Source organism: Manacus vitellinus, unplaced genomic scaffold (assembly GCF_001715985.3).
Source record: "Manacus vitellinus isolate BGI_N305 unplaced genomic scaffold, ASM171598v3 scaffold_24_pilon, whole genome shotgun sequence".
In the NCBI taxonomy this organism is placed as follows: domain Eukaryota; kingdom Metazoa; phylum Chordata; class Aves; order Passeriformes; family Pipridae; genus Manacus; species Manacus vitellinus.
In genome coordinates, this window is record NW_021939798.1 from 3,083,420 (window position 1) to 3,110,319 (window position 26,900).

General features: G+C 43.7%; 1 protein-coding gene across 1 annotated transcript in view; it reads right to left on the reverse strand.

The window, feature by feature from the left end:
- Positions 1-26,900, reverse strand: part of LOC103755234 (protoheme IX farnesyltransferase, mitochondrial) — a 103,754-nt gene that overhangs the window by 21,225 nt on the left and 55,629 nt on the right. The window contains exon 5 of the mRNA XM_029960064.1: positions 13,680-13,750. Within this exon, the coding sequence (XP_029815924.1) occupies positions 13,680-13,750 (71 nt within the window). The remainder of the gene's footprint in view (positions 1-13,679; positions 13,751-26,900) is intronic.

The window sequence follows — 26,900 nt, forward strand, 5'->3', positions numbered from 1 at the left end:
GTGATGATCTAAAATAAGCAGGACAGGGATGGTGAAGGATGAATCCAGGCATGGGCTTGGGGGAGAAGGAGGGTGGGAAGAGAAGCAACTTTATTTAGAGTCATTTCCACATCCAAATGAAGCCAAATATGTATCCTCACATTCCTCTGCATGGGGTTTCAGTAACAGCAAATGCTCTGCACAGACTCTGCCCTTTAATCAAACTGCAATTTACTTATTTTTTGATGAGATTAAAGCTGGGTTTGGTTTTTGGTGAGTTTTCCATGCCATCCAAGACCCAGGTTCAGCAGGACCACCACGCTTCCTCCCCTCACTCACACACAGAAACAGTCCTAAATTATCCCTGACTTCAGCATCTTCCACAGGTAAACAGTGTGAGACAACAGAGGTGAGACTGACAGCTCAGATTAACCTCAATATTGCTACTCTGGGCTCAAATTCCATCTGCATACAGTGTCAAAACAATTTGTTGCAATAAGAAGAGGAACAGCCTGGACCAGGCTCGCGCACAGACGGGCTGGAAATAGCGGGAGCTCGGGAGAAGGGATTTGGCAGACAAAGAACACGAGTGTGATTCTCATCTGCAACTGCATTTCCCCATCACAGCCTGAGATACGAGTCCAGTGCCTGAACGCTGTTCCAAGGCCATAATTAAAATCAGATTTCAGGAGGAAGCATCATAAGTTGCTTATTATTTCTGGAATCTGTAGGTACTAAAAATGTCCCCAGACTACTCGTCAGTACAAGGCTGCTGGAGGAAGCCCCCTCCTCTTCTTCCTAATTTTTTCCAGGTCAGCTGGAAGTTCTTAAGGCTTCTGAAGCCACTTACAAACTCAGACAAAAGCATCACCCTGAAGGTTTCACATTTTTCCAAGAGCAACGAGAGGTTACACAAAGCAAGTCCCACCCCTTGGAAGGTTTCTGTGGCCGCAGGAGCCCACGGTCAGGAAAGAGGAGAGGATGTCCATGGGGATTCCCACCTAACCCCGTGCAGAAAACCATCTTTCTCCACAGCTTTGCTCGTCTCCTGGCACCTCCTCAATTCCTGCAGCCAGGCAACACTAGGAGTTGCCAAAAACAAGTCCCAGGGCGGGAGCTGAGCCTGTGGTCACCACGACTGTCACACTGAGCTATGGCTTGGGCACCTCCCTCAGCCAGGGGAGCATCAGCCAAGGGGTTTTTAAAACTTATATTTACCTTTTTTAAGATCAGCACCCAAGAACTGCTGGACCCTCCTCAGCAGCTTTTAGAGATCCACCAAGAAACTTATGGAAGGTCATGAACCACAATCCCATCCCACTTGGAAGAGGCACAAGTAGCCAAGGACGTTACAAAGGCTCATAGAAACCTTCCTGCCCCCGTGACTCAGGTAATGGGGATGCAGGGCCATCTTCCAGCACATATCTGGACCATTTTTGTGGGATTTCCAGCCCTGCTTCCCCATGGACATGTGCCTGGAACCAGCAGCAGGGTCGTCTCCTGGCGCGAGTGCCGCCACATCAGCTGACTGCCAAAAAGGAGCCAGAAAGCTGGAAAAGGCACATTTTGCCCCAAATAGCACCGGTAGCGTCCCTGAAGTTATTTCTGATGGAAGGTTAAAAAAATCCCCTCCTGCAGCTTCTAAGCCCAGAGCATTCAAAAGCAATCAGTAATCGTGGCAGAACGCTGAACGATGGCAATCTCCCAACTCCGAAATTAAATTTTAACTTTCCACACAAATCCTTTCAGGCTGCATATTTATATATTTAGTAATAAAAACCATACTCATGACCATTGTCAGCTGTAAAAGTTCTATCATAATAACAACACTGCTAATGGGAGCTGAAACTGGAACAACACTGCCTGGATCAGTAGCTTCATCGCTGATGACTTTACTAAAATGATCCTAATTTTCTTTTGCAAAACATTAGATAAAACTCCCAAAGAGCTCTACAGACAGACTGGGGATGTACCTGGTAAAAAAAAAAATAAAAATCCACATTCTGATGTGAAATTTTAAATCAAAGTGGTTACATGATGACCTGGTCTGGTGGGTGACATCCCCACCCATGGCAGGGAGGTTGGAACTAGATGATCTTTAAGGTCCCTCCCAGACCAAACCATTCTGGAATTCTATAATACACATGACCCCTAATTAGTATAGTTTTGAGGCAGCAGTTTTTAAGGACTCAAAGCAAAATATTTTTACATTCCACTACAACTTTGAATTACAGATGGGATTAGTCTCAAGGAGACATTTCTTTCCAATTAAAAGGAAAAAAAATAGCTTTAACATTGGCAGAATGGACGTACTGCCAGACCTCTATTTCTTTCATATATTTCTAATTCAGCATCAGTCAGGAGCTTTACTGAACACAAGCAGTTCACACTCTCACCTTTGATATTCTCTTTCACAGGTATATTGTGGCTGAACATTATGAAAAGCCCAAGAACCTGCTGATTGAGGCTTAAACTTGCAAAGTTTATATTAAATTGAATAATACCTATCAATGAGCTAAAATGGAACTGTTTTAAGGGAAAAACATCGAGAAAGATCTTAATAGACATTCATTTATTCTCTTGTAGTCACGCAAGAAAGTTCATGAGTCATGACAAGGGATGAAGGATGAGGTAGTTTAAAACTAAAATGTGAAACTAAATTACACTTTTAATTGGGAATTCAATTTTTCCTCATCAACTGCAAGTATGAGAATACAGCTTGTCTATCATTTACCACTGCAGACAGACAAGATGTCCTTTAAGAGGTGCAAACAAATGGGGAGCTTTGTCAAGTCTTTTTTTTTTTCCTTAATGAATTATTTAACTTAGTCTTCACAGGTTAAGGAGTAGTATCTACATTCTGTCAATGTCTGGTACCTCATCCCCAAAAACATGTTGCTGTGGCAGATCAGGCTCTACATGTACTACAAGTACTGAATTTTCTATCAAATCCCATTTAACTGGGTGTAACACACAGTTTTTAAGACTGCCAGAACAAAATCGTTGCAGTTCTGCCTGCTCATGTTTTTGTAAGTGGCTTTTTGTGATTTGCTTTCTGGTAAGTATTCCCCAAATGTGAAAAACAAAAAAAAAAAGAAAAAAAATGAGGAAAATAGTGGGAAAGTTCTAAACCCAACTCGTAACACAAAATCTGAGCTGAGGAGGAACTCGGTGTTAAGAGGGGACAGGAGACTTGTAGGTGCTCCCAAAAAGCCTCATGCTGGGTTAATGGGTAGCATTTAAACACACTTAAATCAAGAGTGCAGCACATTGTGTCTGCAGAGGAAGAGTTTACAGACCTGAACCTCAAATAAACCCCTTTAAAATGCAAATCTCTGTGAAAGGAATCACCCTTAATACCTTTCCTTTGTCCACAGGGCTCAGCCAGGCCCATCAGCACCAACCTGGAGGTGGTTTGGGATGACAGCTGGAGCATCCACAGGGAGAGAGGGAAGGATTCAGTGAGTGATGTCTAAATCTCCCAAGGAATGTTGTACAGTGAGAACTTGGCATAAAGGGAGCTCAGTGATGGATAAACACCTATCCCGGGCTGAGTCTCATGGTGGAGTTGCCTTTTTTGGTTTTGGCTCTACATTTCCAACCAGCTCAGGGTTTGCTATCAGATATACTTGCTCAAATGTGTATTTAGTGTAAATAAATCTAGATCAGGATAAAATATCCCCTGCCTGTGTCAATTCATTTCTCTCCCAAAGAAAAAACAGCCCAAGCATGGAGCCCAGGCTGCCCTGCCACGGTTGTGCATCACAACTGTATAAAAAGCATAATCAACACCATATTTTAACCAAATTGGGGCAATTAGTTCCCCTCACTCCTCAAGAACCCGAGCTGCAGATGTTCTGTCTCCCCTGTCAGAGAGAGGGGCTTTAAAACTCTCATAAACAAACAGGGCTGATTTAAAAGAATCATTTCTTCCTGAGAGGGACACATCTCTCTTTTTTATGCTTGAGTAAATCAAAATTGGCTTGATCGATTTTGCTGAAAGTTTCCACTTGGATGCCAAGACAAGGGAAGAGGAATTTCAACTCAGCCAAAGAAAGAGGAATCAGGAGTCCCACCCTCAGCATGGAGCATCTCCTGCTCCCATTTTGACCAGTTTAACTCCATGCAAATGACACCAGGATGTGGTTTTTCATGGTTCATGGGTTCAAGAGCCTGCCCAAGCCTGATCCTAAAGCACCCCAGCTTTGGGATGAGATAGCCCAGCACACCCCAGGGAGATTTGCAGTCTACAAACACCACGTTCAGACAGAAAGAAAACTGTTTATGCTGCCCTTTGTTATTAAGCAGAAGCTCCAATTGGGCCTCGTCACTTCACTTGGAAGTAAAAAATTACAGATGAAAAGGACCTGCACTTACAAAATGTTTATGCTCTTATTACACTTGTTATCCACACCAGAATGTTAATCATAACAACCCTGAGCAACCCTGCAGAGCGTCAGTGCACTCCTTGGTATATGGCTTTGTTAGGTAGGAGTGAAAGGGTGAATAATAATATTCACAGCTTCCCTGCAGTCATGAAAATGTAAATATTTTTTTAAAGTGCTTACAAGACAAACCTACAGTAAATTTGAAAAATGTCCCCCATAATATTTAAACTAAATCCTCCTCTTTAACCTAACAAACCTAACCTTGCAACATGGCAGTTAAGTGATCCATTCATTTTACTTCAAAATCTCAGTTCTCCCTTTGTTTAAGAGCCAGACACCAGCTGACAAACAGGATGGATAATATGGTCTCTCCAGAAACATTTTTCTGTGATTTAGAGTGATTAAATCTCACACGTGCTTCTGCTGAGCCCTTAGCCAAGGTTTGGAAAGCAGTGGGTAAAGAAGTCTCAGGTCAGATCACAATCCTATTCAGATGGAAAAAACAGAAGTTCTGGAGTGTTTGTCAACCTGTTCTTCAAAAAATAGAAGAGAAAAAAGATAGTCCAGTCATCTCAGCACATGAACACTGACTAAATACATTCCTGGGAGCAAGGAAAATGAAGGAATTAAGTTATTCCCTACAGGAGGGCAGGACAATAAGCAAAGGTCTGCAGTGGAAGCAGGATCAGGCTGTAGAATCCAGTGAGTGGAAGAGAATGGAGCAGATGAGCCTGAGGAACTGCAAGTTCAGCCAGACCCTTCCTGCCCATCTGCAGATTTCTCTGCACCACTGCAAACATGCCTTTGGCATCCCCAGAGCAAGCTCTGCAGCACTGCCATGTCCACCTGAGAGGTGGAGAGGACGGGGATGGTTCTGTTTTACAGGTTGGGGATGAGCAGATGGAGCAGCCCTGGGAGAAGGACCTGGGGGTGCTGGTGGGGGACAGGCTGGACATGGCCCAGCCCAGAACCCCCCGTGCCCTGGGCTGATCCCACAGCGTGGGCAGAGGGCAGGGGGGGATTGTGCCCTTTGCCCCTCAGGTGAGACCCCCCTGCAGAGCTGCTCCAGCCCTGGGAACAGCACAGGGAGGACATGGAGCTGCTGGAGAGAGTCCAGAGGAGGCACCAAGAGGATCAGAGGGATGGAGCAACTCTGCTGGGAGGAAAGGCTGGGAGAGCTGGGATTGTTCAGCCTGGAGAAGAGAAGAGACCTATTTGCAGCCTCTCAGTACCTGCAGAGGATGACAAGAAAGGTGGAGAGAGATTATTTACAAGGGTCTGGAGTGACAGGACGAGAGCAAATGGCTTCACACTGACAGTAGGTTTAGATTAGACATTAGAAAGAAATCCTTCCCTGTGAGGGTGGGGAGGCCCTGGCACAGGTTGCCCAGAGAAGCTGTGGTTGCCCCATCCCTGGAAGTGTCCAAGGCCAGGTTGGACAGGGCTTGGAGCAACCTGGGCTAGTGGAAGGTGTCCCTGCCCATGGCAGAGGGCTTGGAACAAGGTGATCCTTAAGGTCTCTTCTAATCCAGGCCATTGACTCTATGATTTTGGGATTTCTGCATTACTATTTTGGTCGTTTATCCACAACTATCATCAGGAGTTTTATTTTACAAATGTTCAGTGGAAAACCAAACTCAACCAAACCAAAAATCCCTTCCTATACCATCAGAGTGCATGAACAGAACGTAATTACTGTCACAGAGGCAGCAATAGGAGTCACTGTGGCTCACACTCCTTTCCAGCATGATTTATAATTTAATATTCCTTGTGATTCTACGTCCCTAGCAAAAAAAAAAAAAAAGAATAAAAAATAAAACATATCAAAGAGGTTCTCCACATATCTCAACTGCAGGAATGCAGCTTTTCTAGTCACAAAGACCAGCGAGCAAGCATCTGTGTTCACACAGCTAATTAAAGTGTAAGAAAAACCTCTTTTATATCTGACTTGTGAAGCTGATAACGTGTAAGTTATAACTTGTATGAGACATGATAAACTCTGTCCTTCACAAAGAGAAATGCACTTCTAACATGACTTACTGTAAACAGATCTCAGGGTATAGCAGCTTCTAATCAGAGGCAGCTCCATAATGGACTTGTTGAGCGGTGACATTTCCTACACCACTTGGCACGGGGTGAGTGATGATGCTGCTGTGGTTAAACCAGATAAGGTTCAGTACTAATACAGGGAACAAAGTGTTGGGGTTTTGACTGCATTAAGCCCAAATTTACAAACACGAACCTGAAATGTTTGACAAACATGGGAAGAAGAGCCATCAGGAGAGCACCTGCCCCAAAGCTGGGGGAAGGATCTCGGGCTTCGAGCTTTGATTTTGCTCCTTCGTAAAAACTCACTTTAACGTCACCTTTGGAGAAAATGACTCATCACCAGCCAGCTAAAAAAGGAAGGAGGCACTGGTTCCAATCAGTGTCCAGGAGGCCTGTTCATACTGGACACAAAGGTGGCAGGATTAGTGCACAATGGTTCGGTCCCCTCTGGCTCCGAGAGCTCTGCCCCCCGGCGAGGAGCTGACATGAGAGGATAAGACAACTCCATTAGGAGCCCGTATCACTTCTCCCCAGCCTTCCCCACAAGCAGATGGAGCAGCTATTTAGCCAAATGCACCGTGACTCCTGGTTTATACATGAGCATCTGGGATGTTTCCTACTGGGGGGCGAGGCACAACGTCCCCCGATTTATCAACCGTCCCGCGCGCAATTAAAGATTCAGAGAAATAATTTGGGGGTAAAGGCCCCTCGGCCGAGCTGAAAAGCAGCAAGGCGTGAGGGGTCAAGTGTTTCTGCAGGATTTATATTTACCAAACAGAGCTGCCTGCAAAGGAATGTCTGTGTGGAGCTGTGGCAGAATGAGGCCCCGGCAGGAGAACCAGCAATTGCTTCGTTTCGACTGAAACGAATTTAAATGCAGAGTTAATAAAACAACCCTCTTTATCGCCCTAAGAAACAAAATATATATGTAGTTAGAGCTATATAATTTCCTGCTAATACACATTTTGATCTGAGGATAATGTGCAGTATCACCATTTTTCTGTGCATTCTACAAAAGGCCTCTAATACCTTAGAACCATTTAATCAACATCCCACGCAGGCAGTGAATAGATAATTGAAATATAAGTACTGTCATCCATATCCCCTTTGGGAAAGTGACACAGTAAGCATTATATCATTCCATTAGACCATCCTTTGATGTGGGTTTTATTCTCATTAAACTATGTTTTAGCCTCAAGGTTTCTCCCCCCCACACCTCTCCGTGACATGGCCGTGCCAGGAAAAAAATAAAAAAATACCCCGCTGTTCAAAAGGCAAGAAGTACATTTTTACAAGCAATTGTACATGTCAAAAATATAAAGCTGCCTTTTTAATTTCTTGTTTACCAAACACAGGCAATGACAGCTTCTGGAAAACACAGGGTGGAAAAAAAAAAAAAAAAAAAAGGAAGGCAGGAGGGTGGTGGTGGGGAAGGAATGCATTTACTTGTTTTCAAATAATAAAGCCTGAATACAAGCAGGATAAAAAATGCTTGAAAAGGCTGCCATGGTGGTGTCTGCTTTGAATTGTGCCCTGTTTAAACAAGAGGAAAGCCTCCCACTGAAAAAAGAAACATTTTTATCATTCAAAAAGATCTCAGGGCAGTCCCTTTAAAATGAGGTATTTTCTAAACAAAATATCAGAATGTTCCCCTGCAGGGAACGAGCATCTGATCTCTTCGAAATGATTATTCTCCAAGAACTGCAGATTTATGGAGTTTTTGTTTTATTTGTTTTAACTTAAGTAGAATGAAACCTGTCTGAAATGACCACCCAAGGGAGCAGAGCCAACACCTAAGCAGGGGCTGAGCTCTAAATGGGACCCCAAGTTGTACCAAGACCCCTGGGGAGGTTTTAAACCTCTGGCTTAAACCAGGGCTGGGGAAATGCTTAATGCAGGTCTCAGCCTAAGCCCAGGACATGGATTTCCCCTCACTTACATCAGTGCAGCTCCACTAACATCAGTAGGAACGCTCCTGATTTGCATTAGTGTTAGCAAGCAAAGAATCAAGCTAATTACCCTGAGTTATCCACAGTGATTACAGCAGGAATTTTGTTTTCAAATGCACACACATTTTTTCAGCCCGGACTGGTTTTGTTACACTTGTAACTGTAGGTCTGCTAAAGGCAACTGAGTGGGAAAACTCAGCTTTACACAGAACTAGTTTTGAGTCAGGAAGTGTTTTTGAATAACTAAAGTTTGACATGTTGCAGTTTTCTATGTGCCCATGAATGTCCAACTTACATATCTGCAGTTATAACTACAGTTCATAAATATAAGTCATCGGTGAGAAACATTGCTAGCACAGGAGCTCTTTTTGGTCTGATTCTTCAAGAGTTTGGCTTATTACAGGTTAAACTGAGCCAAATCAAAGCTCCATTCAGAAATGTCAACAAGTAGGAGAAGCATTAGTGCCTCCATTAACTGCAATAACCATCAGCTGTGGTCATGAGTGGGAAATCCATAGACAGAATACAGCTCCTTGGGCACTGCCAAGGGAGGAGGTTAATGGGATGCTAGGAAAAAATATTCACCAGACAACACAGAGATTTACTTCTGTTAGTCATCCAAGGCATTATCTGTGTTGTGCCTTCTTCTGCCATGTTAATAGACCTAAATGCATGTGGAAAAGCAAGCTTGAGTGTAAATATTCAGCATAATGAGACTACAATTAAATTCCATAGCATGTTATTTTTATCTTAGAATTAAGGAATGGTTTGGGTTGAAAGGGACTGTAAAGCTTATCTTGTTCCAAGCCCCTGCCACGGGCAGGGACACCTTCCACTAGCCCAGGTTGCTCCAAGCCCTGTCCAACCTGGCCTTGGACATTCCCAGGGATGGGGCAGCCACAGCTTCTCTGAGACACCTGTGCCAGGGCCTCCCCACCCTCACAGGGAAGGATTTCTTCCTAATATCTCATCTAAACCTACTCTTTTCCAGTTGAAAGCCATTATATTGAAGGGTTTTGAGACAAGACCCAGAGCCAACCCTGGCTGTGAGCAGATCAGTCCACAGCTCTCCTGAGATCCCTTCCAGCCTGGACCATCCTCTGAGGCTCCCTGCATGGTCCAGGTGACAAGAAACCTGGAGGTGAAGTGAGGGAGAAGCCCCAGCCCCACTCCCAGGCAGCCACTGCAGCCACTGCTGAGGCCAAAGCCAAAGGACTTGGCACAGAAAACAGCTGAAAGGGGCAAAATACCACAGGAGCAGAACTGAGCAGTGTCCACATGGCCATGAATTGGTTATTTAGAACGTGCTGTTCGAGGGCCCAGGATCTTTAAAATGAAAAACTGTTCCTGTACAGCTCTGAAGATTTTTATGAGTGATTAACACAGCAGATCCAGCAGCACCCTAAGTTCATAAAACAGCCACTTTTTCACAGGAGTTTCACAGTGCAGTTCTGGGCAATCAGAACTGTCACTTTGTACAACATAATGAAGCAGGACACTTGTCATCCTCCAGGTTAAGCTCCCTCAGCTACTGCAGCTCATACTGGAGATTTATTTAAATTAATCTGCAGGAAAATTAAATCCATTACCTTAAAAAGCAAGGGAATAAATCACACCCAACAGGAAACCAGAAAAAGCTGTTGCCATTTCAGTTGAATCTGAGGTTGTGTGAGCACATGAAATGTTTCGCTGTCAATGACACAAAACCAATTCAATAGCAGGAAAACCAATATCAGCTGTTGTTATAATGCAGAACACAAATGCACTCAATGAGTTTAACACTGCAGCCCAAGTATGAAGAACATCTCAAGCTGTTTGTATTTCCAAACAAGACTTGAGGGGTCAGAGGAGGGAGGAGGAGATGTGGGCAGGCAGGAATGATGGATGGTGCTCAGTGGCGTGCTGTGCTTGGGTCTACTCTTGTTATTTTTGCAACAGGATGTCTCTGATTACCCTCTGAATAGAGAATAAGGATGGTTACGTCTCATTGCTCAAAGGGAACATTTTTTCAGAGCCTTACAAATTAAATAGGACATTGTAAAGCAAGCAGTCAATGACCTATCAGGTGCTGTTTGTCACAAATCTACCAGGAGTGTCAGAAGATTCCCCGGGGGGCACCAGAGGTGGGTTTGGGGCTGGTAAATAAGGTAAATGTACTCCAGTGCCTACATTGAGCAGTCTCAGCTCTGCAGAGTTGTTGTGTCAGTGCCTGCATGGATTGTCCAGGCTAAAGGATATAAAATATAGAGCAGGGGCACACTGAGCCTCTAAATAACTGTTTCAGCCATCAAGTTGATGCTTCACTAAGGATGGAGGACAATTGCTCTTCCAGAGATGTTTGCTGAACTGGCTCACAGGGAGCAATGGACAGGCCAAAGCTGCCCAACTGAGACACTTCTTGAGTGCCACCAGTAAGACCATGACACTGTCCCCAGCCAGACCTCTGAGGCCGTGGTGACATCCACACCCCACAGTGCAGCCCTGGCCACTGAGCTTTTCTTTAAAAGCTACTGAGGTTCCCCACTGATCCCAAAAGAAGCTGCAAGTCCTCAGTAACTCACAGAAAAGGCTGATGTGGGGATCTGGGAACCACATGAATGTGTATGCAGGGAAATGAACCCCCCCAGACAGGGGCTTGTGGTGCTTTCTCCCATTGAAGACTTCAGGAAGAAAGGAAGGGGAGAAAGGTTGGAAATAAGGTCAGTTAGAACTGACAGCTGGTCTTAAACCTAAACAGACTTGGGGCTGAGGCTGCAAATGGAGGCCACGAAGTGAAACACATGGAAATAAATTCTCTGCAAATGCAAAACACTTCCTAACAAGCCAGTTCCACGAATTAGCTTATCTAAAATGGAGACTCCAGCTCATCCCAGGACTGGATGATTCAGTAACTCCAAGGACCTCTCACTGGGGGTTACCAGTTTGATTCTGGCCTGAGTTCAAAGCATCTAAGAATCCTCTATGTGATGGCACAACCCCTATAAAAACTCTCCTTGGCCTCAGTGCAGTTTCTCAGTGGGCAAGATTCACATCAAAGCCACCCCCAAAAGCCTTTCCAAGGAGCTGCAGAGCCAACGTGATGGATGGAGAGTTAACAGCCTTCCCTCTCTTCAAAAGGGATGTCAAGCTCAGGACAAAAACTGCTACCCACACTGACCAGTTCTGCAACAAGGACTATGCCAAATAAACAGAAAGCAAGAAAAGATAAAAAAAAAAAAAGGAGGGAAATCAGAATATATTTACAAACAGTGCAAATGAAGACAGGTCAGAAGATGATGCCTCGTTTGCACTGGACAGCACAGATGTTGTAATGCAGCAGAATTAAAAAACCATCAAGTATTTCATGAAATGAAGCAGCTAAAGAGAAGAAAATGTCAAAACTTAAATGTCAGACAAATTTTGGGCAAGAACTCCATGCATACCCCAAGCTCTCTGGGTCCCTTCCCAGAGCCAAGACACCAGTCTCTTACGTACTGTTTATCCACCCCTGTCTCGTCTGGTATTGCCTGGTTTTAGCACAACCATTTACGGGCTTTATTTAATCAGCCAGGAAGGAAAGAGTTCAAGGAACACCAGGGAATATGTGGCAAAACGTAACAAGGTTAGATCACTTGCACTGGATTATTCTCCTCTGGCAGAAGAAATAACCCCAGTCAAGGCCTGCGTGTTCCAGGGTCTGCAGGGAGCGAGGGCAGCATTATTCAAGGGAAGTGACACTTTAAAGAACTTTAAATTAGCTGTTGACAGTCAGGTAGATAGATTGAGGAGTGATTACACAAAGTCCCCAGCATTACCATTTTGTGGTGAAAGCAAATATGAAGGGGAGGGAGAAGCAAGAAAATCCATGAAATATGGGTTTGCCAATCTGTGGTGCATTCAGACGACAGCGAAGTTCACATAAGGACACTGGAAACATAAAATAAATGGCTTTCTCTGAATCAAAACTTGACAGAAAGTTTCCTAGTTATATTTTTGACTCCAGAAGCACTGCAAACCATGCAAGTAGACTATGATAAACACACACAAAAAAATAATAAAAATAACCATCCCCCATCATCTTTCTTCCTAACAAGTGTTCCTTCTCCCAGGGCTAAAGGACCACATGGAAGGGAGCAGAAGTGCAGCTCTCCTGAACTGCACAATTAAGCCTGACTTACTGTATGTACAACAGATGCCCTCACTGCAGTGGTCCCTAAAATATGTTTTTAAATAAAATTAACTCAGCTCAGGAATCTGTAATTAGCACCATCTCCGAGAACAAATCAGAACAAGTTTATTGAAGTGCTCTAACTATTTACCACGAGAGCGAATTTACCCCCAAGGTTCACTTTACTATTTTGTCTCAATTTTCTTGTAATTTCATCTATCACGGTTTTTTTTTTCAGTCCTCCAAAGGTGATGGATAAAACACAGAAAGAAATAGGACCAACTGTTCGCTGAAGCCTAAGGGAAAACATAATTTTGTTATAAATAATCCTTGGCACAAATCATGGAAACGCAATACTAAAATTGTTTGTTGAATCATTTATGAATTGGGCCTTCAGTTTCAGTTTGCAAATAAGTCAGAGGTTTTTTTTCCTTGATGTTCTTTTTCACTTTGCTTTTTTAGCTGGCAAACAGCCTTTGAGAGACTGAACCGATACATAATCCAAAAAACAGAGGGAATGAAGCGGGTTTATTTTTTTGAAGGAAATCTCTTTGCCTTTTGGGGTGGGAGGAATTTACTTATGGACTATGATAAATTCAATGATGACAAATTTTCACATTAATTCCACGAGATGCCACAATTTCGAGTTTTCACCCGGCTAAATAGGCAAAGACAACACAAGGGCCTTTACAAACCACTAAAGAAAATGATTTGTAGGTACCTCTGCTGGGAGTCTCAAACGAATATCTGCGATCCAAGAGATAAATGTGACTATTAAAAACAACATACATCTTTGTGTTTGTTCTAAGATGGGAAATTCTGAAGATTTATTGTTACAAAAGAGAAGTTCAGTGGAACATAACTGTGTGCTACCACACCACGCACGTAGCCATCTCGTGGCACATAAAGAAATATGTAACACGAGGGGAAATTCAGCTGCCTTGAGAAATTCCGTGTTTTCCAGGACAGCTGATTGCCCAAACTCCTCAGATGAAAGTTATAAACACGAAGAAATAGCAAAGAGCAGAGAGAGACGCGTCTCTTCCTTACGTCTTTTGCCTTAAAAGTGCTATTTTTCGTCATCTGAAGAGGGAGGGAAACTTGGAAACAGATAAAAGCAGCATGAAGCTCCTTCCTCTCAGCCAGAGCAGGTGTGCAGTGCCTTACCTGATCTGTCCTCGCACCAGCGGCCTGTTCTTTGTCCTGTTCATGTTTGAGTCAAACGGGACCTCAAAGAACTGTAATTAAAAAAAAAAATAAAAAAAAATGAAAGGAACAATCAAAATGAAAGGATCCCGGAAAACATGCCATGTGTGGAATGTCCTGTCTGCATCTGCAGGCGCTTTAATCTCTATTTTTGAAGGTTCAGGAATACAGCGTGAATTTGGAGCTTTGATAAGTTTGCACCGATGCTTTTGGCAGCCCCTGAGAAAGAAAATCACCTGGAGGACAAAAGGAGTTTGCACAAGACCCCAGGAGTTCATCACTGGAAGCAGAGTTTGATTCCAAATCCCGCTCCTGACAGGTGTGACACAGCTTTTAGATGTACACAATTACATGTGCACACACACAATGGAATCATGGAATTGTTACACTTGGAAAAGATCATCCAGCCCAACCACAAACCCAGCACCACCACCATCAAACCACACCCACAAGTGCCACATCCCCACATTTTTTGAACGTTTCCAGGGATGGTGACCCCACCACATCCCTGGGCAGCCACTTCCAACGCCTGACCACACTCTCAGTGAAGAAAATCTCCTAAGATCCAATCAAAACCTCCCCTGGCACAACTTGAGGCCATTTCCCCTGGTCCTGTCACTTCTTATCTGGGAGAAAAAACCAATCCCCACCTGGCTCCAACCTCTTTAGGGAGCTGTAGAAAGTAAGAAGGTCCCCCCGAGCCTCCTTTTCTCCAGGCTGAGCCCCCCAGTTTTACATTAACACAAACAGCCCTTGCAAATTTTCCTCTTCTGGTCTTTAAAAGACAAACACCAAGGTTTTTTCCAAGATCATCTGACTTCCAAGAACCCATAACCCACCCCCAAATCAATCACCCCTTGTAAAACGCCACTGAAACTGCACCGAGTCTCCAGTTGGAGCAGCAGGGAGTGAACACACCATATGGTGTTATTTAATGTCACCACCTAATTTGACTTTAAACGTGGCCTATGGGAAAATTCAGGAGTCACTATCTGCTTGGAATTCCTGCAGGCTCCTGGAGGATTTTATTTTTTTTTTAATAAGAATATTACTGGAAAAGCTGAACCCACTTTGCCACCCAGGCAACTCCAGAGCCGTTCAGTTTTACGTGTGCAAAATAACAACACAAATACCAAGCAGGGATTTACTTACAGAAAGTGTAGGATGTGTTTATACAGAGAATATTTTCTACTGACGTTACGTCTGAGGTTTTGGGGTAGGATCCCAATTATGGTGAATATGTAGGAAAAGCACCATAACAAATCATAATTCCAAGGAGTCAGACTGACAGTATAGCTCAGTGTAGCCAAACTGCAGCCAGATTTTAGGTGATTATATATGATAAATGAATACATGATAAAATCTGTGTTGTTCCAGCAAGCTGATTTAACATTTTATGCTACAAAAGAGACAATTAACAAACATCTTCATTGTGACAGTGTCACATTACTGGTCTTGCTGCTTACTGGGGCTGCATTCCCAGGGGAACATCAATGGACAGGGACCATTCACAGCCCTATGGGTGGATATCAAGGGAAAGATGCTCCATTTTCAGGCACATGGAACCACTTTCCCCACCTACTGCCTTGAAGTAATGACTATATAACAACTGGGAATCTCTGCTGTTGCTCCTACATGTTGCAAGAGCAGTAGGGATTGGATACCCATGGATACCCATGGATCACCCTGTCTAACACAGCCCACAACGTTCTCAATCTGTGGTGCCATATAAAGGCATGGAAATGTAAAACACCAATGCAGAATTTAATTACTAGTTTATATTCAATTCACTAGAATTTTTTGCTTCCATCTGTGTGGCAGAGCTGGCTGGTGGTTTGAATCACAGAATCATTTAGGCTGGGAAAGATCTCCAAGACCATCAAGTCCAACCTGTGACCAATCCCCACCTTGTCCCCCAACCCAGAGCACTGAGTGCCATGTTCACACCCCCAGGGATGGAGACTCCACCACCTCCAGTGCCTGACCACCCTTTCCTGGAAGAAATTCTTCCTGATGCCCAGTCTGAACATCCCCTGGCACAGCTTGAGGCCAATTCCTCTTGTCCTGTCACTGTTTTGCTCCCAGTAAACCTCTGTCTGGAAGGGAGCACCCAACCCAACTACAATCCCTACCAATTCTCAAAGCCTTCCAATTTTATTATTGATATTCCTGAAGCAAACTCAGTCTGCTCAGCCAAGAGTTTCTCACAGGAAAGAGGAGAATGAAAGAAAGGGAGAAAAAGAAAGAGAGAAAGAGAGAGAGAAAGAGAGGAAAGGAAGAAAGGAAGAAAGAAAGGAAAAAAGGAAGAAGGAAAGAAGGAGGAGAGAAAGAGAAAGAGAAAGAGAAAGAGAAAGAGAAAGAGAAAGAGAAAGAGAAAGAGAAAGAGAAAGAGAAAGAGAAAGAGAAAGAGAAAGAAAGAGAGAAAGAGAAAGAAAGGAAGAAAGAGAGAGAGAAAGAAAGAAAGGAAAAGAAAGAGAGAAAGAAAGAAAGAAAGAGAGAAAAGGAGAGAAAAGGAGAGAAAAAGAGAGAAAAAGAGAGAAAAAGAGAGAAAAAGAGAGAAAAAGAGAGAAAGAAAGAGAGAAAGAAAAAGAAAGAAAGAACGAGAGAAAAAGAGAGAAAAAGAAAGAAAGAGAGAAAGAAAGAAAGAGAAGGTTCACACATCTTTTGCTTTGCCTGAGCACTGTGACACAGCACTGGGCAGCTCTTCAGTCATTTTTAGGCAGGCAGATGACAGGGAATTTCTTGTCCACTGTTTGCTGTGGCTGATCTGCAGCGGTTGGACCTTCACAACTACAACAGTGCCCTGGAAGTGTCGGATGTTTCACAAAGAACCTCCCTAGGAAACAGCAAGGAGCACCCTCGGAGCGGGGAGAGCGCCCGCTCGGATCCGCCGGCAGTGATTGCTCCTGACAGCTCAGCGTTTTGCTAATGCTTTGTTTCACTGTTACATTTCAGGGACAATTACAGTAAATGAAGAAAAAAATGTCATTTGACATCAGACTGGTAGAGCAATACAAGGGAAAAATTCTATAGAGCTCAAGTCTGTTCTCTGGAAAATATCTTGGGTATGCTTGGGGTTTTCTTATAAGTCACAGTTTTGATTTCTGTTTGCAAAGTCGGACTGCTCTGAGTTGCTTCCAGTTTAAACTTGTGTGTCTGAGGAGATTCTGGCTCATTTGAGAGCGCTTAAGCTCATGGATAAAGGTATCCCTGTGTGATGGATAAAATCAAACTAATGTGCAAGTTTTAAACGTCACGTGTCTCAAACACCAAATGACTACAATGAAGAACAGCTGGACAGTCAACACCTGAAAGAATTTAAACTTATGCAGTTAACAGGATAACCCGACAATGCCATGCTCAGCGTATGAAATATTTCCATATATATTTAATATAGCAGTCAACCTCTGAATAGAATATAAATTTTGAACAAGAATCTCCTCTGCTGACTTAAGTCATCAAAAAATGTCTGTCTCTACACACAGACACGGCTGCTCCTGAAATTAAGATTACTGCATGACTTCAGTCTGAATTTTCTCGCTTTTTTAAATCTGACAATCGGAATAATCTGTTACTGTCAAGTGTACGCACGGAGCTACATTTCCAACTGAACTACAGTTAGGGAAAATCCTTTTATTTGCAATGCCCTAGATTCCTTCACTGAGCTAGTTGCTATTACATGTCAGCAAGATGCCATTTATCAAACTTTTCCCATTTTGCTCCCAGATGTTCAGCAAAATTCTCTCTCCACTCGAAATTATTTTCCCCTGATATTCTAGAAAAAACGAAAAAAAAAAGTGCATCTCAAATATCATTCCATAGGAATGAAAGAGTGAAGTCAAACATATTATCTCATGCCAGGCCAACACAGCTCTGCCTGTTTTAGCAAAGAGTAAATTCAGTAAGATGACTCCTGGATAAATAAATATTTTAAAAGCACTCAAGAGGCTTTTTCCTCAGGAAGTCTGAATGCATCGGTTCAGCTGGACACGGCAGAATATTATCTGCCCTTGGTATCTGGGAAGTTGGCCACCAAAAGGGCAGACAGAGGGTTAAATCTACAGCATCTAAAAAGCCCTGAGTGACAAAACTTGGCAAGAGCTCTGCAGACCCCAACCTAAATTTTAATCAGCATGCATGAACATTTAAAACATGACGGTGGAAAAAAAAATAAATCAGGCCAGCCAGTACTTTGTGGTTTATTTCTCTGGCAGGCTCATCAGGCTCTTTGTGCAGATCTCATCTTGTTAATATACAGTAATTATATCTTAAACATCTCCCAGTTCCTAGAGTAGCTGTCACATTACTGCTCCGAGCTGTTTACACCCCTGGGGTTTCTGTCCTTCAGCTTCTGCACATTGGTTTCCACTTTGTTTTCAAGTGAAACGTTAAAGAACGTTTAATTTCAAGCTGCTTCCTGGAAGCAGAAGTGCATGCAGGAGGTAGATGAGCACTCAGATCCCCCAGATTAATAATTTTATTAGGACTAAGGTAAGATTTCCATAGCATCACCTCACACATGCAGACAGCATTATGACATGTCAGCATTTCCAGGACCAACGTCAGGGAAAGGTGAGAGGGTGTCCTGTGCCTTCACAGGGAGACCTCTTGCTCCTTCCATCAGCTCACAGAACCACAGAATATCCTCAGTTGGGAGGGACCCATAAGGATCATCAAGTCCAACTCCTGGCCCTGCACAGACACCCCAACAATCCCACCCTGTCCCTCAGAGCGATGTCCAAACCCTCCTGGAGCTCTGGCAGCCTTGGGGTTGTGACCATTCCCTGTTCAGTGCCCAACCAGCCTCTGTGGGAAGAACACCAACACCACCTATTAACTTTCCCAAGACAGTGACCTGACCATTAGCAGTTAATTAGGCCAGTGGAGCAGACACAAGCCCTGAGCACACACTGCATTTGCCATCCCTGGTCATTCCTGCGGGAGGGACTGTAACTCCTGAACCATGGCAGTCCAACACCTCCACTCCTGTTCACACAAAAACACCAACAGAGTGCATTAAGAGGAACAATATGCCACAGAGTTTATCAAACAGATCAGCCACACTCCAGCTAATAAACATCTCTCTTAGACCACTCTGGATTTAGAAGTGTATCAAGCACCAGCCTGGCCCCCGGCCAGGCCCAGCTCTAATCGGTGACACGTGGTGGGAACAGCGGCGGCTGGAACAGGCACCCAGTGTGCCATGTATTGACATAACATTTTACTCTAATGCTAAACACATATTTACAGCAGGACCGATAAGTCCGTGAGTCTAAAGACAGAATGGAACCCTGCTATTAAAAGACAATTTAATTCGAGGCAACTCAGAGGTCCTGCCATTGCAAAACCACCCCTGCAACTGAGAAGGCTTCCTTGTGCTCTTTGCCAGCAGAATTGTCCCCTGGATCTCTGTATTTCTCTCTGAAGGGCAGTTCAGGTGAACCTACAGCACTGATGAGTGAACAAAGAGATGAAGCTGTTGCCAAAGGTCACCTCCTCCTGCACTGAAGTGCTGCTGGGCTCCAAAATCCCCTGTGCCATGCACCACATGGGAAGGTGGAGATGAGCTACAGGTGGTGGACAAAGCTCCTCCTCAGCTAAAATCTCTTGCCACAGACCCAAGCAAACATTTTTAACACCACACAAATAAAACCCAGTACAGCTCCCCACTTGAGCATTCCACTGAACACCTCCAGCCAGGGGGGAAGTTGGGCTGTTCAGGGCAGGTCTTGCAAATATTGGTCTGGTTGAATTAGGTGCTTCTGGGGTTTTCCCAACTCCTCTGCACTACAGTAAGCTCTGATTCTCTTTGGTTTTCTTTGTCATTGCCCAGGAGCAAGCAGTTAACCAGAAACACCACTGAAACACAGGGTGGAAACCAAAGAGGTGCACAAATTCAGGAGATGTGAGTGGACCAAAACTGGGCAGAGAGCGCAAAGGGGCAGAGCAGAGCCTGGATAGTTGGACAATAACCTGAGGTTTCCTGGGAAGGTGACACCCAGAAAGCCATTACTCCAAATTCCTCAGGTTTCAGCACTAGCCTTTCACATGAAGTCTCCTGATTTTCCCAGGCAGCCAAAGGAAAGCTGCTGTAAGGAGCACTGGAAACCCATCAGACCATGAGTTCCTTCCTCTGCGACTGCTCTTCCCCTCCATATTAACTAATTATTTCTATTCTTCATGTTTTCGGTGATTTATCTTACATTGTCATAAAGGAATATATAATTACATAAGCGGAGAAGAAAAACATAACATATAATTTATGGTAAATAAGATCAAAGTCAACATTATTATTATAGGTTTCCTTCTGGTTTCCTTTCAATCACTTTTATATGAAAACAACAAAGAATAATTAAAGCATATTACAAAGGTCTTTTTACTCAATTGTACACAGATGTGACTGAAAAAAAATGCAGAGGGAAGGATTTTCAAAAGCACCCATGCACTGATCTAACACGATTCTCACTGAAGTCAGTGGCAGTTTGACTTCAATGAGAGCAGAGACAGACCAACACAGAGTGATTCTGAAAATCCCACCCTAATTGTACAAACAAGGGGAGGCTTTAGAGATTGCTGGCTTGGAGATTGTATATTTGAGAATCATAAAGGGCACACAGCACCTGTTTGTCTTCAAGATATGAAAATAAAGCAAGGCAAATATTTTAAGGATTAGAAATAGCTTTTTCGCTTTTTCTTTTTTTTTTTTTTTAAGGCAGTATCTGAAAGCCCTCTGGCTTTGCAGTTCCCAGTCTTGCTATAGATCTGCTTTAATATTTTCCATTTCAAAGAAGATTCTAATTAAAAATGAGATTGATGCAAGCCTGAACAATGTTACAATGTTCCTCTACAGATAGAGGAGGGCAGTGAAACCCCAGACTGTCCCACGAACCCACAAAGCTCTGCTACATTAAGCATCTGCCACAGTTTAATTTATTATTTCCCCCCCTAAAAAACACATTCCTCTTATTAGCCAGCATTTAGAACCTCATTGCTCTGTAGAGGGAATAGAACAGGAGGAAATGGCAAAGAAAATGTTAATACTTGTCACTTCAGAGATATATTTTTAGGATGGAGAAAGCAAAGACTCACAGACTTCAATTAGCAGCCATGTGTCACCTCGGACTGACCTGCCCTGCTGGCTCTGCTTTTCAGAGCTCGAGAGGTGACGTGCTGTTATTCCCTTGCCCTCTCACAAGTGTGTGACTTTCCAGAGACACCCCAAAATGTGCATTTTTTAGGTTTTACATTGCACTTATTTCAGTGCCCTTAAGTGGCAGCAGGGCTGGAGCTGCTGGCGCTCCTGGCACAGCGCTCTGTGCTGGCTTTCAGCTCATCCAAACCCTGTTGGTGACTCTGACCAACAGAACAAGTGGTCACTGAGCTCCTGCAGCTCTTCATCAGCACTTCAGCCAAACAAGATCCTTTGGTGATATCACAAGTGCCATTACAAGGAGCTCGGAAAGCTAAAAGCTGCTGCTCCATCCATGGGGCTCGTCCCGACAGTGAGGGGTCAGGAAAGAGGAGAGGAGGATGGACACATCCTGAAACAGGCCACTGGGATGAACCACTGGCTCTGCAGGTGTGGATGTGCTTGTGGCACCAGGGGAAAAGCAGTGAGGGTGCAAGGAAAGCCCCTGGAACCACATGTGTCTGAGCAAAGAATTAATAATAATTAAGGACTTCATGTGGTCTTCAGCTGTGTGAATAACTTTGAACTAAATAACAGAGCATTTGCATCAAATTACTATTTCACCCCATAAACAAATTTTTCTTGTCTTTATCTTAGAATCAAATTTTTTAGTACCAATGCACCAGCTCATTTCATCTCATTTTTTTCAATGCACCTGATGTCCAAGACTTGAAAAGGGAGAAAAGACGTGAATGTCCTGGTTTAGTAAATGAGAAACAGGTTGGGTGACCACCCACGAGCCTGGCTCTTCTCCTGAAAATCATATTTTGCTGAGAAGATACTGTAACAAAAATGAAATAAAAATAAAGCCAGGCCCTTATAAGCTGTTCAATTTTGAAAACTGCTGACTTTGTGAGCCACCTCAACAGCGTATTCCTGAGGCCTCATGGAGGTCAGCCACGGCTTCAGGGGGAATGCAGGCTGGATACCACAGACAGGCTTTACCTCATGTGATCCACCTTGGAGAAATAACTTCCATGGGAAGAAATACTGCTTCCTGGCCAGCTGCCAGGGACTTCTAATAGTATGAAATATTTACCACCACCAAGTCCTTTTTGTTCAGCTCACAATTAATGCATCCACAAATAAAGCTCCTTGGTCCAGGTCCTCACTCTGCCCCACTTTCAGGAGGGCACTTGCCCATCGCTGCATTTGGACTCATGGACCAAAGGAGGCAATTTCCAAAGCCTTCCCAACTTTTTCTTATGGATTTTGTCACCTCTGGGCTCTTCCTTTTCATCTTAAAATGAAAATGGTTAAAAAATGTGTTTCACACCTCGTGCCCTTCCCTTGTTCTCACCCAACCAACTGCACCCACAGAACGACCTGATCTGGCCCAAAGCACAGCTAATTTCCCTCTCATATTTTCATTTTTTTGATCTGTGCCACTGGATCTGTGCATCCTGGACATGGAAACGGGGGAGGGAAAGGGTGAAGCTGTGACTCAGCTCCCCCACTGTGCTGGTACATCACCTCCCCCAGGAGAGAAGCAGCACCACAACGATGAGGGGGTTAAAGTGTCCTCTCTCTCCAGGGTCACAGAGATAAGGCAATGAAGTCACATTTATCTGGGTTGTGCTGACCTGGTCTAAGAAAGGAAAACTTCCCTTCCCCACACACTTCAACAACTGGGCTCTGATCACCCCAAATCTGTCCCTACTTCTGCAAGATTCTAATGATGAATTATAAGTGGATGTCAGAGGCATCTGACATCTGTAATATGCTTTCTCCAGGAACTATTTTATTTCTGTATATTTTTAGGAACCAGTATTAGAGTTGAAGAAAAATACCACCTTTATGCCCTACCAAAATACCCCCTGAATCACTTCACAAGGCCATTTTCTCCACGAGATTCCTTTGCATTAAATCATATTTGTCACGACGCCAGCGTGCCAGGAGCGCAACGTATAATTTAAAAAACAAACAAAACTTCAAATAACAACCTCTTTGCTGAAGATAGGAATTGCACAAGGTCAGTATCTGGTTTAAGTTACTATATGTCCTAAAATACACCAGGCCAGGTCCTCTGGACACAGTGCAGCTGCTTTGAGCAATACTGCAGATAAAATCCGATACTGAAGATGGCTTAGACAAATTCCTGTGGTGGAATAAAGTTGTTACTCGGGGAACTCCTGGGGAAGTATTTCTGCTGCCCACAATGCAAGTGCTTAAGTCAAGTAGGAGATCCAGAGTCAACCAGGAGACAGGAATCTCCTCCAGAGGAATGAGAGCAGAGGCAGGAGCTGGGAAGCTTTTATTTCTTGTAGTAACCACAGCGGGATCCTGAGCTCCTGGCTTTGGCCAGGGCAGTTGTGGAAGGAGCAGGTAACTCCACAGCCCCCCAGACCACCAGTATCAGCTGCTTCTCAGTCCCCTGTGACTAGAGAGCTATAAAATCAAGCAGCCTCACTGTGCTCTGCTCTTGCCCAGGAGATTAGAGCAGGCAAGTGGGAAGGTGAGATTTAAATCGCTTCCACACGTCTCCTGGCTCCAACCCATGTGTCCCGGATCCAGGTCATTTTAATCAGCTTTTTATAAATTGTCACTCAAATGATAAGAATACTAATCCACTGCAATGTGCTTCCTGCCAGGCACCCGAATATTAATCCATAAACTGTTCTCTTATATCACATGGAGACGTGTTGGCTTTAACTGCTCATGGCTGACACGTCCTGTTAGTGAGGCTTTTCTTCTTACAACACAGACAAAAGTAGCACCATACACAAAGCAGCAAGGCTTGCCTGCTCTTGGCTAGGGAAAGGTTATTTATGTAGGTGCAAACATCTAAATTACTTATTCAAAATACCTTTTAGTTTTGGAAATAAATTAACTTTTATACTTGAAGTTACTGGCACTGGCGAAAGAGAATTTGCTGTGGTCCAGCTGTACTTGGCAAAAGGAAAATCTACAGCTCCTTCTGGCCAGGATATTAAACAACTCAAACCCCCAAAACCCACAATGGATGAAATGTGGGAATGCTGTAACACAGCCAGTAAAAAAGCCTAACTGTGAACAAGGGTGTGAAGTGGCATCAGCCTTTACTGACGTGTCTGAGCACGATAACATTGTCCAAGTGCCACGGAACCCACAGCTCAAACCTCTTAATAAAATCACCCCTCAGGAATTATTCCTTTAAAGTATCAGGAGCTGTTATCAGGGAGGGTTTCAAGTCACATCTCTATATACAGCACACTTAGGGAATCTATCAGGTCTACAGGAGAGAGTTTACAAGTTTCCCCTTTCCAATAAAATTTAAAACCCCAACTTTTCCCTGTTGTTCCAATGTCTGAAAAGAGAGCAAGGGATCTCTATGGGGGATTTCAGGATTTATACTGTGCTGGCAAGAGAACAGCCTCATCTCTCCCCTCCACCATGGGCTCTCAGGGCCAAAAGACCCCATTTTTTAATATTCTGAAGAGTTTTGAATGTTAGGAGAGAAGCAAGCACCACAATGAGTGCAATGTTGTAACTTCATTTGTACGACAATATTTTTATTCAGCTTAAATCTTGGCAATCAAGTAAATTAAGAAAAGTCACTCTCCTCTCTCCCATCTGTAAAGAACTTAAGAGAAAACTCCCAATATACTAAAAAAGTATTTTTTTTCCTGTTAGCATCACAAATCTGTGATGCCACGTGTGTGACACTTTCAAGACATTCTCTCCTCCTAAGGCTATCACAGTTTTGTTGATCAAAGAGATGCTCACAAGTCTCTGTGCATGAGGATTCTGCTCAAGCCTAATGATGTTGCCCAGAGTAGGTTAGTTTTGGTAAGGGATTTTTCTTCCTTAAACCATCATTTCATGCAGAATGTGCAGATCTGCCCCATGGAGTAATGAGGTACAACATAACAACAGACACCCAAGGTGCAGTTAATCACTGAGCACCAGCTCTGCAGCAAAATCCAGTGACCATCTTCTTTTTTAAAAGCCAAATGCACAAACCACAAACTGGGGATGACCATCATTATGTTCCTCTGCTGAGGGCTGGAAGACAAACCTGCACACCGAGAAGTCACGTTACAAACACACCTCCAAGCCCTTAATTAGGTCTCACCTTTCCTTCCCCTTCGTTAAGAAGGAAAGTGAAGCAAGAGGCTCACGATGACCCACTAGAAAGCACAAACACCCAAACCTGTTGCAGGGGCATCACACCATCCATCTTCTTAAAGCTGTCAAGAAATGTTTGTCATTCCAATACTGCTTGCATCTCCCAAATGCTAAGATAACCCACCCATCAATCTCAGCTAGAGTTAAAAGAGGAGTTGAAAAATAAATAGTTCTGAGTCATGTTACTAAGAGGGATTCCACACACTATTAATTTTAGCTTGGAAACCAATTAAGACACCAAATCAGCACTACCTCCCTCCTTTTTAAGGTATAATGACCTATTCACTTGCGTAAATTTATTTATTTTGTGACAGTGATCCTTTCAAAAGCTTTAGGAGCTTAAACAACATTCATTTTAATCCTGGCTCCTGGCAACAGGAAGATTTTTGCCAAAAGGCAATCAAAGATATGGAGGAGACAGGATGATTCTCTCTATCCCAGGAGGCCATTCTTAAAATAAAAGAATAATAAGAAACAGGATGACCCAGAAGTAAAACCTGTCCTAAGCAGTGCATGAGCATCAATAAATTGGTGCTTTCCACTCAAACCTGGGGCAGCCTTTGCCCCCTGCAACCCTCTGTGGCTTCTTGCTCACGAGTGAAGCTACAGCAGCACTCCTCCACATCAAAGCAGGTGTGGAAAACTGCACATTCCTGCTCCAGAAAGGTTATTAAAGCAGGAACTCCCTGCCCAGCCAAAGGGCTCCAGCTCCTGCAGCTCCTGGCATGGATATTACCAGAGCAGTGAACTCCCAGCAGTGTTCAATATTGACACGGAAATGCCACTCTTGTCTTCCAGGTGCCTCAAATGTCACCTTTGTTTGCTGAGTGCAAGCCCAATATGAATTTTTCTGAGTATCTATTGGGAAAAAAAAAATAACCAGCCCTGCACCTCAGTGGCCTGATTTCCCCTGGGTGCCAATATTCACCTGAGAGCTTCTGGGGGGACTGTTTCCAGCTCCTTCCAGGCAGTGCCACCATGGGGATCTGGAAGCTTTGACTACACAGGTCTTGCTAAAGCTGGAGAGTTGGGAATAGTGCTTTACTCAACCACATGGAAAAAAGGAACAAAATCATCTGGATTCAACAGGAGAGTTGGCTGAGGCACACTGTGCAAGCCATACTCTGTGTTGGGGGAGTTTTTCACATTGTGTTCCCTTTCCATGGAAATAAACCCAGAATCATGGAAAATCTTTCTGTGATAATGGAAGTGCATTATAATATCTAATCACGGATCAAAAAATTTATTTAGGAAAGTAAGAATATATATGTAAAGAAAGAAAGCCAGGTACAGATTTCTTACTGGGGTCTGGAGTGACAGGACAAGGGGCAATGGTTTCCCAAGGTCAGAGGGCAGGGTCAGATGGGATATTGGGAAGAAATCCTTCCCTGTGAGGGTGGTTTGGCCCTGGCACAGGTTGCCCAGAGAAGCTGTGGCTGCCCCATCCCTGGGAGTGTCCAAGGCCAGGTTGGATGGGGCTTGGAGCAACCTGGGACAGTGGAAGGTGTCCCTGCCCATGGCAGGGGGTGGCACTGGATGGGTTTTAAGGTTCCTTCCAGCCCAAACCATTCCAGGATTCTGTGATAAGAAGAAAATAAAGGATTGAAAGTCCAGTGTCAAGGTACCACTGATCAAAGCAGGCAAGTAGAGGATCAAACAAAGAATTTAATTTGCTCATCCCAGAGCCCAGATCTGTATGTGATGCCACTCAGTCCCACTACAAATCCACAGTAACGCACACAAAAATAAAAAATAAAAAGCTATTAGGTCCTCTGAAGACAGGATTGCAAAATCAAATCTATTACTCTCGTGGAAACTCTTGAAATAATAAAAAAAATCATTACAAACTGGAACTAAAATGAGCATTGCCATATTTCTATGACCAA